General features: G+C 37.9%; 1 protein-coding gene across 4 annotated transcripts in view; it reads left to right on the top strand.

The window, feature by feature from the left end:
* Positions 1–13,132, top strand: part of CLCN3 (chloride channel, voltage-sensitive 3) — a 58,951-nt gene extending 45,819 nt beyond the window's left edge. For 2 of the 4 annotated variants that reach the window (XM_009330701.1, XM_009330703.1), the window contains exons 9-12: positions 2,206–2,392; positions 3,749–4,147; positions 5,873–6,089; positions 10,197–13,132. In XM_009330701.1, the coding sequence (XP_009328976.1) occupies positions 2,206–2,392; positions 3,749–4,147; positions 5,873–6,089; positions 10,197–10,287 (894 nt within the window). In that variant the 3' untranslated portion in view covers positions 10,288–13,132. Of the gene's footprint in view, positions 1–2,205; positions 2,393–3,748; positions 4,148–5,872; positions 6,090–8,449; positions 9,861–10,196 lie in introns of those variants that run through there. The other 2 variants (XM_009330704.1, XM_009330702.1) reach the window with 2 other exon arrangements.
* The last annotated feature ends 1,558 nt before the right edge of the window (positions 13,133–14,690 follow it).

Genomic DNA, 14,690 nt, shown 5'->3' with positions numbered 1-14,690 from the left:
TCCTGCTGCTTTTACTGCCATGAACAAGGATCACCAGGAAGCTGATTGGGCAGTGGTTTGTTTGGTGCTTTTGTTTCGTTTTTTATTTTCTTTCCAGGTTTTGTACTTCTACTGTACTGCTTATTATCAGTAGACTCATTACTGTGTCTAAATGCTGATGATCAACAGTTGGGGTGGGTTTACAGCTTTGCCTCAGAACCTGACTGGTATGCAACTGCACTACCAAAAAAGTGGAAAGTTGCACCCATATCCCGATTCCTTGCTTGTTTCCAAGATGATACATGTGCCACAGAATAAATCTTTTCCTCTGTAGTATAACTTGAGTTAGGCTGGCATGCACTGAAGAAGAAAGCTGAGACAAGGCAGAACCTAACTTTTTTCCCTTGCTCCTTCTCAGTGAAGGTTCCTCACCACTTTGTGACTTGTGATTCAGAGGCTTATGCAAATGAATGCAGCTGAAAAATCATAATTACAGTTAGACTGGTAACCATTATCCACATGTGATGGAAAGAAGAGAAGGAGCTAGATGCATAAAAAAGTTAGGTTAACAAAGGACTAGAAACAATGTGGATGTAATTTCCATGTGGAGACTGAATTTCTGTGGCGTGCTGCTGTAGCAGACTAGAATCTGAGGCAGTTTCAAAAATTTATTCCATTACTTTTATATCTGAAATTTTATTTTTTCAGGGTGCTATTGAACTGTTCACCGAGGAAGAATTTCACTCAAGAAAAAATTTGGATTTTAACAGTTAGAAAGGCGTTTAGATGCATGATTAATTGTGGGAAATAACAGTAGTGGTATAAATGCACAATTTGGATATTGCACTAAAATGATAGCATTGAATAGTTACCTCTATCAACACTGAAATATTAGGTAATTTAGGATGGGAATGAAGGATCATTAAATTTTTTCCCCAAAACCTGTGCTGCTGGCTTTCAAACACAAAGTTTGCTATGTTTGTTTGTCCTTGGTTTGTCTGTTAGAAATCATCTTTGCAACCATAAATATTGGCAATAATAATAATGATGATGATGCAAATAGATTCTGAAATACAGTTCTGCACCAGCTACTGGATTCCATGGCAAAATCTATAGTTTGCAATTGCACAATACTGAAATTTCACAGCTGTACAGTGGAAAAAAATTAAATTATGTGTCCTGTTACATCAGCAGTGCCATTTTTTAATGAAGGTATTCTGACAAGATGGGTTTAGGTGTTTAGACAAAAAGTAAAAATTCTACTACTTATTTGTAGTCAGACCTGTACCTCAGTCACAGTAGAAAATATTTTGATACTAACAACTGCTGTGAGGAGAAGCAGTGGGCGTTTCCAGTTTAATGAGACATTTAGACACCAGTATGTTTTTTGGAAAGAAGATTAGCTTCCTAAGGAGGAGAAAAGATACACAACAGCAGTTTCTCAGATGAACCCTCACTCCTTATGAAGCTGCTGATAAAAGCAAGCCTTGCAGTAATATTTTACTAAGCTGTGTTGGTATGACAAGGCTCTGTGGCCTTTTCAGGTTTTAGTTAATAACAGAAAAACAGTTTAAATAACTAAAATTACATTTGGAACTTTTTTTTTTACAGTAATGTGTTACCTACTTTTTGCAATGGGAGTTGTCCTGCCTTTTTCTTTTCTATTTAGCCTTCTATATACACAACTTTGTACGGGAAACTGCAATATAGTAAGCAAACCTTCTTTTAAAAATCACCTGTTTAGTTGGCCATCTAATTTATAGCAGTGTTAGGAAGCAGTTTGGGAAGGCAGTCCTATGTGCAAAGCTTGTTTAGTAAGTGAATGTTGACTCAGAGGAACATGAAGTAATAGGGGAGTTGGGAAATAGTAAGGCTGACTTTTCAGTACTAGTAGCGCAGCTCAGATTGGACACACATATGGTAAAAATTGTGCTGTTGGCACTGAGAGTCTGGTTTGTGGTCCTGTGTTGGCGACAGATTTGCTCTTAAGTGTACAGTAAAATGCAAACAAACGTGCTCGTAAAATGGATTCAGCTAACCAGGTTGATCAGAGGTATCAATAGCATTGTGTTAAGTTTTACTAACCTTGCAATGTCAATTTACATGTTTTTAACATGACAATTTGAGCATTTGCATCTCTTTTGGGGAAAAAAAAAACAAACTTGTAAAACTATGCATCAGGTATGTTCCATCAGCGTGACAACAGCTCTTCTGTTTCTGTTGCAGGTTCCATCTGGGTTGTTCATACCTAGTATGGCAATTGGAGCAATAGCAGGAAGGATTGTAGGAATTGCAGTGGAGCAGCTGGCTTACTACCATCATGACTGGTTCATTTTCAAGGAGTGGTGTGAAGTTGGAGCTGACTGTATTACACCTGGTCTTTATGCCATGGTTGGTGCTGCTGCGTGCTTAGGTAACGAAAATATAACAAAGTAAATAAGTATCTGATTCCTTGTATGCTGCCAAAATAATGATTAAAAATGAAGGAAGATATAAACGTGTGCAGTTTTGGAACACCTTTTTATATGGACTTCTCTCTCTTCAGAATAATACATTCACATCTCTACACGAGACGGTCAGATCCTTGTGATCTGAGGAATAACGTGAAATTTAAATTGATAAAAAATAGAATTTAAATAGTAGTGTTTGCTTTCTCTTTTTGGTATCAAGAGGTGTCATTACTACATCAGTCAGAAAAATCAGCTTCTTGAAACGTATGAAGTAGAGGATTTGCAGAGTCAAGTACTGTTGAAATTATTACAAGGAGGTGACGTGATCAGCTGCCACATCTACATGAATTGCTAAAAATGTTCTTGACATTCATAATCCAAACAAAACTTTCAGAAGTGTCTGATGATTCGAGGAGTTCAGGTTGAGATATTTTTAACAAGTCTGATTTACAAACTGTTGAAAATCAGCTTCATGGAAGGAGGCTTAAGTTGGGCACCTAAACTAGGAGAGGTTTTCTGAAGGTCTCGTCTTGTCCTAGCTTATAACTTTAATGCCTTAGAAATTAAACTTAAAAGCTATTAGTACAGATTCTGCAAAAAAGTAGACCTTTTCCTTAAGGAAAAGTGCTTTTGAGTGACCAAATAAACTAGTGGTACAAATTTAGTTTTTGGAGAGGTGGTTTTGTCTTTTAATAGATCAAATTGAATCACTTTCAAATGCATTGAAAGAAAGATCGTATTCTTTGACTGAAGATACAGCATCAGAAACCTTGGCAGAAAAAACATCTTGAATACTAACAAAAGAGAAATACAATCCTTGTCTTCCCCCCTTGTCCAAGAAAGGTATTTCATCAGCTCAGAATTCTCTTTAGCTTTTTTGATTCAGCAACAGCATTAAATTCCTAATCCTTTGGACAACATAGCTGCTGAGCTGCTGCCTGTGACTTCCCTGCGTTACTTCCATTCTTTTTCCAAATTCTTATCTTACTGGATTTCCTTGCATTTCTCAGTATTTTTAACCTAGGTGTGGTACGGAGAAATACATTGTTTTATTCTTAGTTTATGTGAAAGAACTGCACATATTTTTCGAATCCCTTTATTCTCTGACTTTCTAGGAGTTTTCCCTAAAGCTCACTTTTACTTCTAGAAGTTTTGTGTTCATTTTTCCTGTCTGCTTCTGTTTGCATTATACAGAATGATATTTGTCAGATGACCTTTAATGGCAAAGTTATGTTTGTAGTTCTCAACAGGAAGGCAGGAAATTCTAAATCCATTGTTATCTGATACTAGAATGTTACTGGCTACCATTTTTCTTGCAGGTGGCGTGACAAGGATGACTGTGTCCCTGGTAGTTATTGTCTTTGAGCTAACAGGAGGGCTGGAATATATTGTGCCCCTAATGGCTGCAGTCATGACCAGTAAGTGGGTAGGAGATGCCTTTGGTAGGGAAGGCATCTATGAGGCACACATCCGACTGAACGGATACCCTTTCTTGGATGCAAAGGAAGAATTTACTCACACAACGCTGGCTGCTGATGTTATGAGACCTCGAAGAAGCGATCCACCTTTAGCAGTTCTGACGCAAGATAATATGACAGTCGAAGACATAGAAAACTTGATCAATGAAACCAGCTATAATGGTTTTCCTGTTATTATGTCAAAAGAATCGCAGAGACTAGTGGGCTTTGCTCTAAGAAGAGATTTAACTATTGCAATAGGTAATTATCTTCCAGTATTGCATGATTATATATGCCAATTTAAATGATTTTATAGCTTAAAACAGAATTTACTCTGTGTGTGTCTCGACTTATTTCAGGTTCGGATACCTTGCACAGGCTGTCTGTTCCTTTATTGAAGTATATGATTATCTTCAATAGCAGGCTCTGAAATGGAGAAAATGTTAATCTCTGTCATAAAAAAACAAGAGTTGTCATACTGAAGCAGGCCAAAATGTCATCTAGTCCAGTATTTTTGTTTGTTTTGAGGGTTTTGCTAGTATCTGTTTTCCTCAAGTGACGTTACATTAACATTCTTCTTCAAAATTGAGTAATTCTTATTTTAGAACAGCAGGATTCTGTGAGAATTACTATCCAAGTCATTTTTAAATTTAAATGTATATCGTACTTCTCTGACAGTATGTGATTTACTGTTGTTATAACAACTAAGATTGTATTATGAAGAGAGAAGTGAAGTAGTAATTATTTTAGGTTTCTGTGTTTCAATTTGTTTGTGTAATGGGAAATTTGGTCCTGGGCACATAAGCACGCAAGCCCTGTTTGGGCCCTCTTTCTCTGGGTGAGTGTTAGAACTTGTGTGATACTTGCGACAACGTTTTGTGCACTGGCAAGAAAAATTCTGTGGATTTTGAGGATACTACCATAACCAAAGGAAAAAATCATTATTATGTAAGAAAATGTTACAAAACTGTAACATTTGGTGCATGAAATCAGTGATGGAAGTTGCATCTTAAGCAACCGTGGGTTTTTTTTTCGTAATTCATAAGATTGTACATTGACAAGGATCTCTTTAACTATGACACTTGAGAAGGAGACACAGAAGTCTCCCGAACCTTTTTAAAAAAGTGCTTTGTGAACACAACACTGTTTACTTCAGCAAAACTTTCACCTGTGGTCTTAATACTGTGTATACTATGGTACTACACTACGTAGGATGTATCAGAATGTCCAAAACTTGGAAATTATTATAAACATGATACTGTTTTAAGTTTGCATTCACTTAAGAGTAAATGGGGGAATAGCAGAACGCTCTTCTAATAATATGCTTTCACGGGTAAGACTCATTTCAGCTGCTGAGACTGCACAGTGCAAGTTGCTTAGTCTTGGGTTTTGGCTGCCTTTAGAGAGTCAGTTGTGTGAAATAGTTTAGGGTGCAGGGAGGGATGCTGATGTCACCAAGGTGATGAAGACATGAAAAGGAAGAGGATCCAGTTCACACAAAGCTAAATAAATTCATTATAAACAAGAAGACAACATTTTCAGAGCGATCAGAAATGTGTTCTTTGTCAAACCACCAATAATTACAGCCATTGGAATCATGACAGGGGAGCTGTCAGTTGAGATTGGCTTTCCCCTTGACAGTTTCTTCAGCAGCCATCTATGTACTTCGTGTACGTTAGTTTTTAAGTCTTTCCACCTCTTTATAATAAATAAAAGTTATTTATGGAGTGAGAAAGGTAGTAGCCAAAGAATGGCTAAAGCTGTATGGTAGGTGGCTTTTGTGATTCCTGCACAAACACTTCTTAAGGAAAAGGCAGTGGCTATGGAGACACATCAAAATAGCATATATCAGAATATCAGCATCTAGAGAATAACATCAGAGCCTGGTAGCGTTGATTGATCTGTCTGTTGCACTAAATTATCTTACTCCAAGAATGTAAATTCTTCCTCCTCTGCTGTTTCCCCCCTCCCCTCTTTTTCTTAAAGAAAGTGCTAGAAAGAAGCAGGAAGGGATTGTTGGCAGTTCCAGGGTCTGTTTTGCCCAGCATACCCCATCGCTTCCAGCAGAAAGCCCTCGACCTTTGAAGCTTAGAAGCATACTTGATATGAGCCCTTTCACCGTGACAGACCACACACCCATGGAAATAGTGGTGGATATTTTCCGCAAGCTGGGTCTGAGGCAGTGCCTTGTAACACACAATGGGTGAGTAAAATGGCAGCAATGCTGTTCATTTGGTTAGATACAGTAATTTTCACTTCCAGGATCAGAGTATTTGAACCAGGATATATTCCAGGACCATGGTATCTGAACCCGTAAGTTTGGTACTGCAACCGAGGACCCCAACTGTTCGCTAAGAAGGTGCTGTGCTGTGGCACCTCTCTTAAATTCTTACTCCTCCCTTGTATTCCAAGTGAGCAGGCAGGTGATTTCAGTCATTTTAAGATGTTCTTTTAAAAATTAGCTTTCATTCAGCAAGTTTTGTGTGTGCAACTTGCATGTGGAGGGGAGACAACTTTTCTCGCAGAAATTAAGTCTTGCGTGGTGCACAGTCCAAGGCCTGTGTTTCCTCATTCTTGAATGTGTTCTGGCAATGTGCAGTGTATCAGCTATTGAACATCTGCAAACATCTGGGTTTGTAAAAAGTAAGGGAGAAAATGATCCAGTCAATATCTCCTCTTCCGGAGTTTACTGATGGGGATTACCACCAAGCCCTTGATTTTGGAATAGTAACAACTAAATAACTGCTACTAGTTCTGGAACTTCGATCTGCAACCTTTGTTTCTGCACTTCAAAATATTTCAAGAAAGTAATTTTAAGATTTAGAATGTTTGTAAATGAGACTATAGGGAGTTGCCATGTGATTACCCACTAAATAAATCAGCCCTAGGCATGGAAACATAAATGTTCATTATAATTGCCTCTTATCTAAACTGCTCCTTTTTTTACATGATCTTTTTCTGTGTAGCTGTTCCTTTAACATTCTGCTTTCTTGTATCTCTTGCATTAAACACTTGACACACAACATTGCAGCTCCTACCATAGTATCTTGCTTTCGCTTTAGCACTTCTTTTAAGGCACATGGGGAGTGAAACATTGTCTGCTCACCTGCATTCTTTAGGATCACTGTCCAGAGAACAAAACCCGAGAAACCTGAAATGGGTGGGACTTATTTGTTTCGCTGTGGGCAAAAGGACTGCTGCTATGAGTGGCAAATATTTAAATATCACATTGGTTTCCAAGTTTATTTTTTCAGATTTATTTTAAAACAAATTTATTTTAAATGTTCTCCTGCTTTTTTCTCTTCAATGCATCCCTGTATTGAATGGCGAGTAGATGTTTTCAGAAGCATAAATGACTTAAAAAACCTTTCTCTGACGGAGAAAGGACATCATGATCTGACATGTTGTCGTCAGTGCAGGCATGCAATTATTCTTGTTTTGGGGAGGGAAATTTGAACTGATAAAACTTCAGTGAAGAATATTTACTATGATTTTTTTTTTTCTTCATTTCTGTTGTGGTTGAGTGCCCAAACATTGACATTGATGTTAAAACTGGCTCTAAAGAAAGCTTAATCGTGCAAAGCTATGTTGAAGTCTACTATAATTTTTAAACTATTTTATGACAAAGTAGCAGCAAGTATAGATGGCTTTAGTAATTCACTGTTTTCAGACATTCATATTTGTTGTCCTAATTCAATTACAAACTTGTGATATTCCATGAGTACGCTGTCCATTACAACAAGATCAGATAGTAAATACTCGTACTAGTGGTATTTAGCCATGACGTATAGCCACGTGGCATCAAGCACTAATCTAGATTTTGGCAAGTTTCCTGCAAATTGAATATACCCACGTAAAGACACACATCAACTTACTGGTTCCAATCCAGATTGGAATAGGAACTGTGCAGAAATTGGTGCTGATGACAAACGCAGAGATACATTAAGACCTGAGTCTCACTCTTCCTAATTTGTACCAGAATGTCCATTTCAGGAAGTTGCTCGTGATTTATACTGTCACAAATGAGAAATTTGTCTGAATATGTCTGTTTCTAGGGACACCAGATAACCCTGCTCTATAGTGCAGCTTCAAACCTCAATTGCTGTGACTTTACACAGTTACTACTTTGTTTGTCTACTGTGGCTTGTTAAAACATGAATAATGATCTGCGTGTGTGAGGAGAAATAACTATGAAACAAAGGAAATAAAGCAGATTCTAGTTTCAGTGCCTCTAAAACCTGAAGAGACGTGAATTTGGGGAGAAGGGATGAAGTATGCTTCCCTGACGTGTACTTGATACGAGAAACATACTGCTCTGGGGTGGTTCAAGATCCAATTGTGTTCAAAATCATTTTGGGAGAAAAAGAAAAAAGGCAATGTCTGGGAAAGGGTACTGACTTTGAAATCATTTTTCATTTAATTATCTCATTAGCTTTCCTGCAACTTTTTTTTTTTTTTTTTTTTTTTTAGTTTTGCTCTACTCTAACCCTTTCTCATTATGATTAGAACTTTTTTTTTATTTGATTTCACACACAGTTATTAGCATAACATGATCTGTTTCAGGATTGTCTTGGGGATCATCACAAAGAAGAACATATTAGAGCATCTCGAGCAACTAAAGCAGCACGTCGAACCCTTGGTGATTAGATATATCAGATCTCATAATTAGACACATTAGAAGTCAGGAAGCATGAAACTTGTGAACTGTTCAGGGCTTTTATGACATCGGCTGAACAATGAAATCATCATATGCTAAAAATTTGTATTAAAACATGAAACAATATTTGCAAAATCCTTTTGTAGAAATTAAGCTGTTAATATGGACATACTGTTAGTCACAACATTAAAGGGAAGTAAACAATAGACTTTCTGGTATTTTTGTTCTTGAGATCACATAGATCCATCTAGTTGATCTGCTGATTTCCCCAGGTGGGAAAGCATGCAGCTAGGAATACTTTTTCCCTTCTTAATGCAAATTCAGATCTTTGTACATGCAAATTTCTTTTTCTGATCTTGACAGCTTTAAATAGCTGTTAAATAGCAAAGTAAGTATCATGTCTTCTGAGAAGCAAAGCCAAGCATGTTTTTAATGTATCACAGCATTAGATCTTCCCTGTAATCCCCCTTTATCAACATGATTTTTTAAAAGTACTCTTATATTGAGTAAAGTCCTGTGATTCCGCTGCTGTTACCTACAGCAATTGATGTACTCCTTTACAAAACGTTCAGTGATATCCTAAGCCACTACGTGGCACGCTACTACGTCGACTGTTGACTTCAGAATCTAGATACTGTTTTAACCATGATGTTGTGAACTAACCTTAGATAGAAGGTAGACTTTGGCTTAATTTGGACATGGGTTGCTAGTTACATCTCTACTAAACCTACCCACCGAGTTTAGCTGCTTACGTGCAAAACATGCTAACTACGTTCTCATTTTATGCTCATATTTCACAAGTATTTCATGCGTCCTTTAATAAGACAAAACGAAATGTACTAACCAGAATAACAAGGGCAGCAGCTCGTTCATTCTGCTCTTTGCTTCTCCTGTGATATTATCCTTTTGGACAGTCTCACCCTTTTTGATATTTTGCAGAGTTATAATTTTAAAAGCCATGAAGACCCTGTCATAAGAACACAGTATCTAAACTGGAAAATGAAAATGTTCTTGTATTATTCACGGTTTATTTTCTAAAGCTGTGACCTCCAAAACCTAGTTAACTATTGTTTATTTTACAAAAGTTTCATGGCTAATACAGTGTGCTCCTATGAATAACGTTCAGCCTGAGCCAGTGCGTCAGACTGGAAGGATCCTTACGATTTAAAAATGGAGGGCAGTTTGATTTGCTATTAGGATTTTGGGCCATCAAGCGGTACGTCACTTCTGATGGCTAGGTTGGAACGTGCCTCCCTTACAAAATGGGATCAATATCACTTCTTTTTCATACCTCTTTTTTCTTTGTCCCTCTTTGTTACTTTTTTGTTGGCATACGCTAATCAAAATCTCATTTTTGTAGAAACAAAAAGTTAAATAAAAATTGTCATGGGCTCTACTTGTATCACTTGTATTTCATTAAAACGGACTACAGCTGTCAGAGACCATCTGCTATGGTGTCTCAGCATTGCTGTCTTTTAACAAACTGGTGGTTCCTCAATATTTTGATTAATAAAATGCTTTTGTTTAAATAAGAAAATCAGGCTGTTTACTTTTGCTCTATTCCTGTCAACAAAAAGGACTTGGCTACAGATTTGTTCCGCTTTATTCTTTTCCTGCTTGGATTAATATCGATCTTCCATTTATCCTTTTCAGGCGCCTCCTTGGCATTATAACAAAAAAAGATATCCTCCGTCATATGGCCCAGACGGCAAACCAAGACCCCGCCTCAATAATGTTCAACTGAAACCCATAGCTGAGGAGAGAGAGGAAACGGAAGAGGAGGTTCATTTGTTGAATAGCACAACACTTTAGTCTGGGGGATGCTCCTAAAATCAGAGACGATAGCTGGGTTTTTGCGTAACAGTGCTGCTGGAAATCAGGAGTTGGTCTGGGGGAGTATGTGGCGAGGAGGAAGGCTGATGGGAGCGTGGGAAGGGAGAGCTGCTGTCCTGCACTGGATGCGTCCCGAGACGTCAGGTCTGCCATGATAGTGCAGTGGGTGAGCCGTGCGAGGTGGCGCAATTCTCCAGCCCCAGCCTGGTACTTCAGCATTGAAGAGATGTGTTATTAGTCCCTGTTTCTGGAGGGATCATTCCGAATTGAGCCATCTTACGGAGACTGAAAGGTCTTGCCCTTTTTACCATTGAAAACTGTTGTGTTAACTCACGAAACGTATAATTATTTCACGTCACCTTTCTACATTCCAGAAGAGCTTTATTTCTCTCTCTCTCTCCTGAGCCGTAACAAAGCCTCTTTAAAATTGGTGTGCCCTTTTGAAGCAGTTGTTTCTCATATTGAGATGTACTGTGAGTTACTGAGGTTTGATCACAAGAAGGGAGGTTTTTCTTGTGCCATTAAACGTGTAAGTTTGTACATCATGAAATGCTTGGGGCAGTACAGATCCACTGCGACAAAAACAGACTGAACAGGTAGTAAACACCGTGCAGGAACCATGTGAGACTTCTTTCAACCCATCTGCTGTCGTGATGTGAGAAAAACCAGATGAAACTAGCATTTCAAAGAAAAAGACTGTTTTTGCTGCAGAAAGTTATCAATAATGCGACCTGGTCTTATGCAATTTTTTGTATTATTGAAAACACTACGATATATACCAATGTTGTGCAGTATAAGGAAAAATACTGCTATTCTACTAGTTAAGAGCTGGAACAATTCTGTATACGTGTATCTGGTAAAAACTGCATGCTACAACACTGGAGATCTTCCCCCCCCCCCTGTAAAATTTGAAAACGGTCATTTTTATTTTTTCTTCTCCACAAAAGACGTTCCACTGCTGACACGGTAGGAAGAAATCTAACTCATAACTTGCACTAAATGTATATTATTTTTCTTGAAGTTTTACCATTCTTTATTTATATTTGTATGGATTAAAAAATTATTAAATATGAATCAGTTAATATCTCACATAACTAATTACCTTTTTAATGTGATTTTATAGAATAATTCATAATCCTCTGCAAGTAATGGAGGATTAGCAAATGTTTACAACTAGATGAAGGGTTTAAACAAAATGGTTTCTTTGTGATCCAACATCCATCTAAGAGCATTTTCAAATGCAACTTTCACTGCCGTTACCTTGAGATTTCCTTTTTCCTTTACTAGCAGATAACTGGAACAGTAATATTAAAATTTTATTTTAAAAAACTGCAGGGTTTTAAAATAATAGGAAGAAAGCAACTATAATTATTAGATTGCTTTTGACCCTTCCCCCCCCCCCCCCACTCCCCCCAAGCATATAGAGATGTAAATGATACCTAGCCACAGAAGATGAGCAGCGGGGCAGAATCGAATCCAGTACTTGAAATTTTGGCAGGACTTTAAAATTCAGCAGCAACACACAACACTAGCAGGTGAACTGACAGATCCCTGACTTCTTTACTTTCTTCCTTCCAGTCACTAGATTAGTTTGTTTCATATTCATTTTATCAAACCACCACCACCACAAACACATACAGAGGAAAAAAGGCAATATGCTATAAGCCTAAAGTTGGGAGGAAAAAAATTAAGAAATCTGGCTGACAAAAATCATGCTTTATAATATGGGGTTAGATTAAAATGTCCTTCTTTTAACAATTATGCCCACAAGACTGCGAAAATATAACTGCTAAAAGTCTAAAATAATAATCCTAGGTATCTCTAAGGCATTCATCAGTGTTACCTCAAACATCTTTATTCACAAAGTACTCGGTATGACTTTATCTTAAGTACAGTAACATACTGAAATGAAATTCTGGTACTTCTGGCAAGCTCCAAAATAATGCCTGTGCTTAAGTGCTCTGCTGAATTTTTACTGATTTTTCTGAGTATAAAACTGCCATCTACATCTCATCATCTCATCTCTTGCAGCAGCTGGAACCAGTAGAAAGTGAAAGGTGCCAGTAGGCTCGTGGTGATCAGCCCCTGTATTAAAAACAGGTTTGGAACTGAAACAGGCATTGGGGCTGTGTTAACATGGGAGCGTTGCAGCAGCTAGCTGTATTCTTCCACGTGAAGTCAGTGCTAGTGTTTCAAAAATGTACATTGCATAAGCCTGAAGAATCTTTACAGAAGAGCAACTTCACAAAGAGCAGGATTTGGCCCATTTACAGAAGGCAGCTCTGGAAGTTATCTGTGATGCTGATTTCTGGTGTCTAATTTCTTTCTACAGTGGAAGAATATAAACGCACTACACGTATAAAAATTGCTTTACATCGGTTGGAAACCTCTGCCATTTGATGTTTTCATAAAACACTGCTATGTGTACTGTATTAACTTGCATCTAATTCTACAGACTGTACTGTAAATTAAAATACAGTTCACACCCCTGCTGTGTTTTATAATTTCAATATGGATCCCGAGTGCTGCATATGAATCGTGCATCTCTGCTTGCTCTTCTTACCTGCTAAGCTTTCCCTGTTGACATTTAAAATGTCTTCTGGTAAACATACGTTAAGAGGTTTGATAATGAAGTATGCGTGCCTGTGCTGTGCAACAAAAATTTTCTAACGTAAAACTTCCAGCGCCTTACTCAAGTTATGAATTTGAAAAAAAAAAGTGGTGGATGGGAGGGGGAAAGCATCAGCATTTTTTTTTCTTTTTCTTTTTTTTTTTTTTTAAAAACCATGCAGTTACTGGTTCATGAAGAATGCATTCTCTGTTAATCTGTGATGTTGCCTAGAGCTGTATTTAATATTGATCTTAATGTTTTTATTTATAATAGTGTGGTAGAGCTGCATATCATTACAGTAAAAATTCTGGTTACTGTGATGATGTAATCAAACATTAAAAACTTCTGTATGACCATTCATTGTTCTGTCATGTTTTCTCATTGTTTTCACAAGCAATATTTGTGTTGATTTTTGTATTTATTTTGCAGATTTAAGTTCATATTTAAATAACAACGCAAAAGGTGAATACTTCTTTTGTTACTTGTGTGATTTACAGGGCATTAATATGAAGGTCTCCTCTGCTTGGAACCTAAAAAGTAAGGAGGAATGAGACTGAATTTTCCAGAAAGTACCTCTTTTTTGTGTATAACACATAAAATTCTGGTCCCATGAATAAGTCCCCTCTATACTTGTGCTTATGTTTGAATAAGGGGGACATTTATATGCTGATTGAAAGGGGTGGGATTGTCAAATTTACAAAAGTAGATGTGGCATGCTATTCTGAGAACTGAAAATACCTTTTTGATTTAAAAACTCAAGACAGACTTTTGAAGCACTCTGACTTACGTCGTGAATTAGTTCATACTGGAAGGGACCTTGGGAAGTATAATCACTTGCTAAAAAGTGGGGACAACTTTGAGATTTGAGCACGTTGCTAGTGGCCTATAGTCTTCCTTAGCAGTACTATCGTCATTAGCAGTGACGAGAACTGCTACAATAGAAGTCAAGTCACTGTACGATGGCAGGCCTGTTGAGTAAGAGCAAGTGTTATTTTCCATTGGTTTCTGGACTGCTATTTCAAGCAGTTGCCCGAGAACAAAACTCTACAACAAAATAGGAGCGGTGGACCTATGAACTGGAAAACAATTTGCATCTTGGACAAAATCACTTCGATTCTGTTTTTGAAAGTCCCGATTAGTGAAAAGAGGGGCTGACTTCATCTGACTAGTAAGGTAGCAAATGCAGTGGAATTTCTAATTCATCTCATAACGTAGGTTAGCTGGTTTTTAATCCTGTTTGTTTCCTGTTAATTCAGCCAGCTGCAGAAGATTGAGACCAGAGGTAGTGCTTTGTTACAAAGCCAAAGGGAAAGCTGCCGTAACTGGATTTTTTACCTATGTGGTGGGACAGAATTGAAGAAATGCACAACGCCAGCAAAAGTCACCAAGAGCAAGGAAAGGGAGCTTGGTAGGTGTAAATAAGAAGCTGGTTGCAGTTGAGCTACACTAAAGTCGTCCATTATTGAATCACTTCCCCAATGCCTACATTTCTCTAAGAAACGTTAAGTAGTAACCCGCCCTTTTTGTGCTTCGTTACAGTAAGTAGCACAGTAACACTAACCGGTCTAGCTTTAGCTTTAGGCTGAGGAACAGAGGAGAGTACGGAACGGAGAGTACCCCAGAGGCGGTACTTCAGCTGTTCCTGTGCCGACGCTCGAGCTGCAGGCACAGGCAGCAAGTACCGGCAGCGGGGGAGGCGCGGT

The sequence above is a fragment of the Pygoscelis adeliae genome, unplaced genomic scaffold (genome assembly GCF_000699105.1).
Source record: "Pygoscelis adeliae isolate BGI_AS28 unplaced genomic scaffold, ASM69910v1 Scaffold167, whole genome shotgun sequence".
Taxonomy (NCBI): Eukaryota; Metazoa; Chordata; class Aves; order Sphenisciformes; family Spheniscidae; genus Pygoscelis; species Pygoscelis adeliae.
The sequence above is the reverse complement of the archived record's forward strand: the minus strand, read 5'-3'. Positions and strand labels throughout refer to the sequence as shown.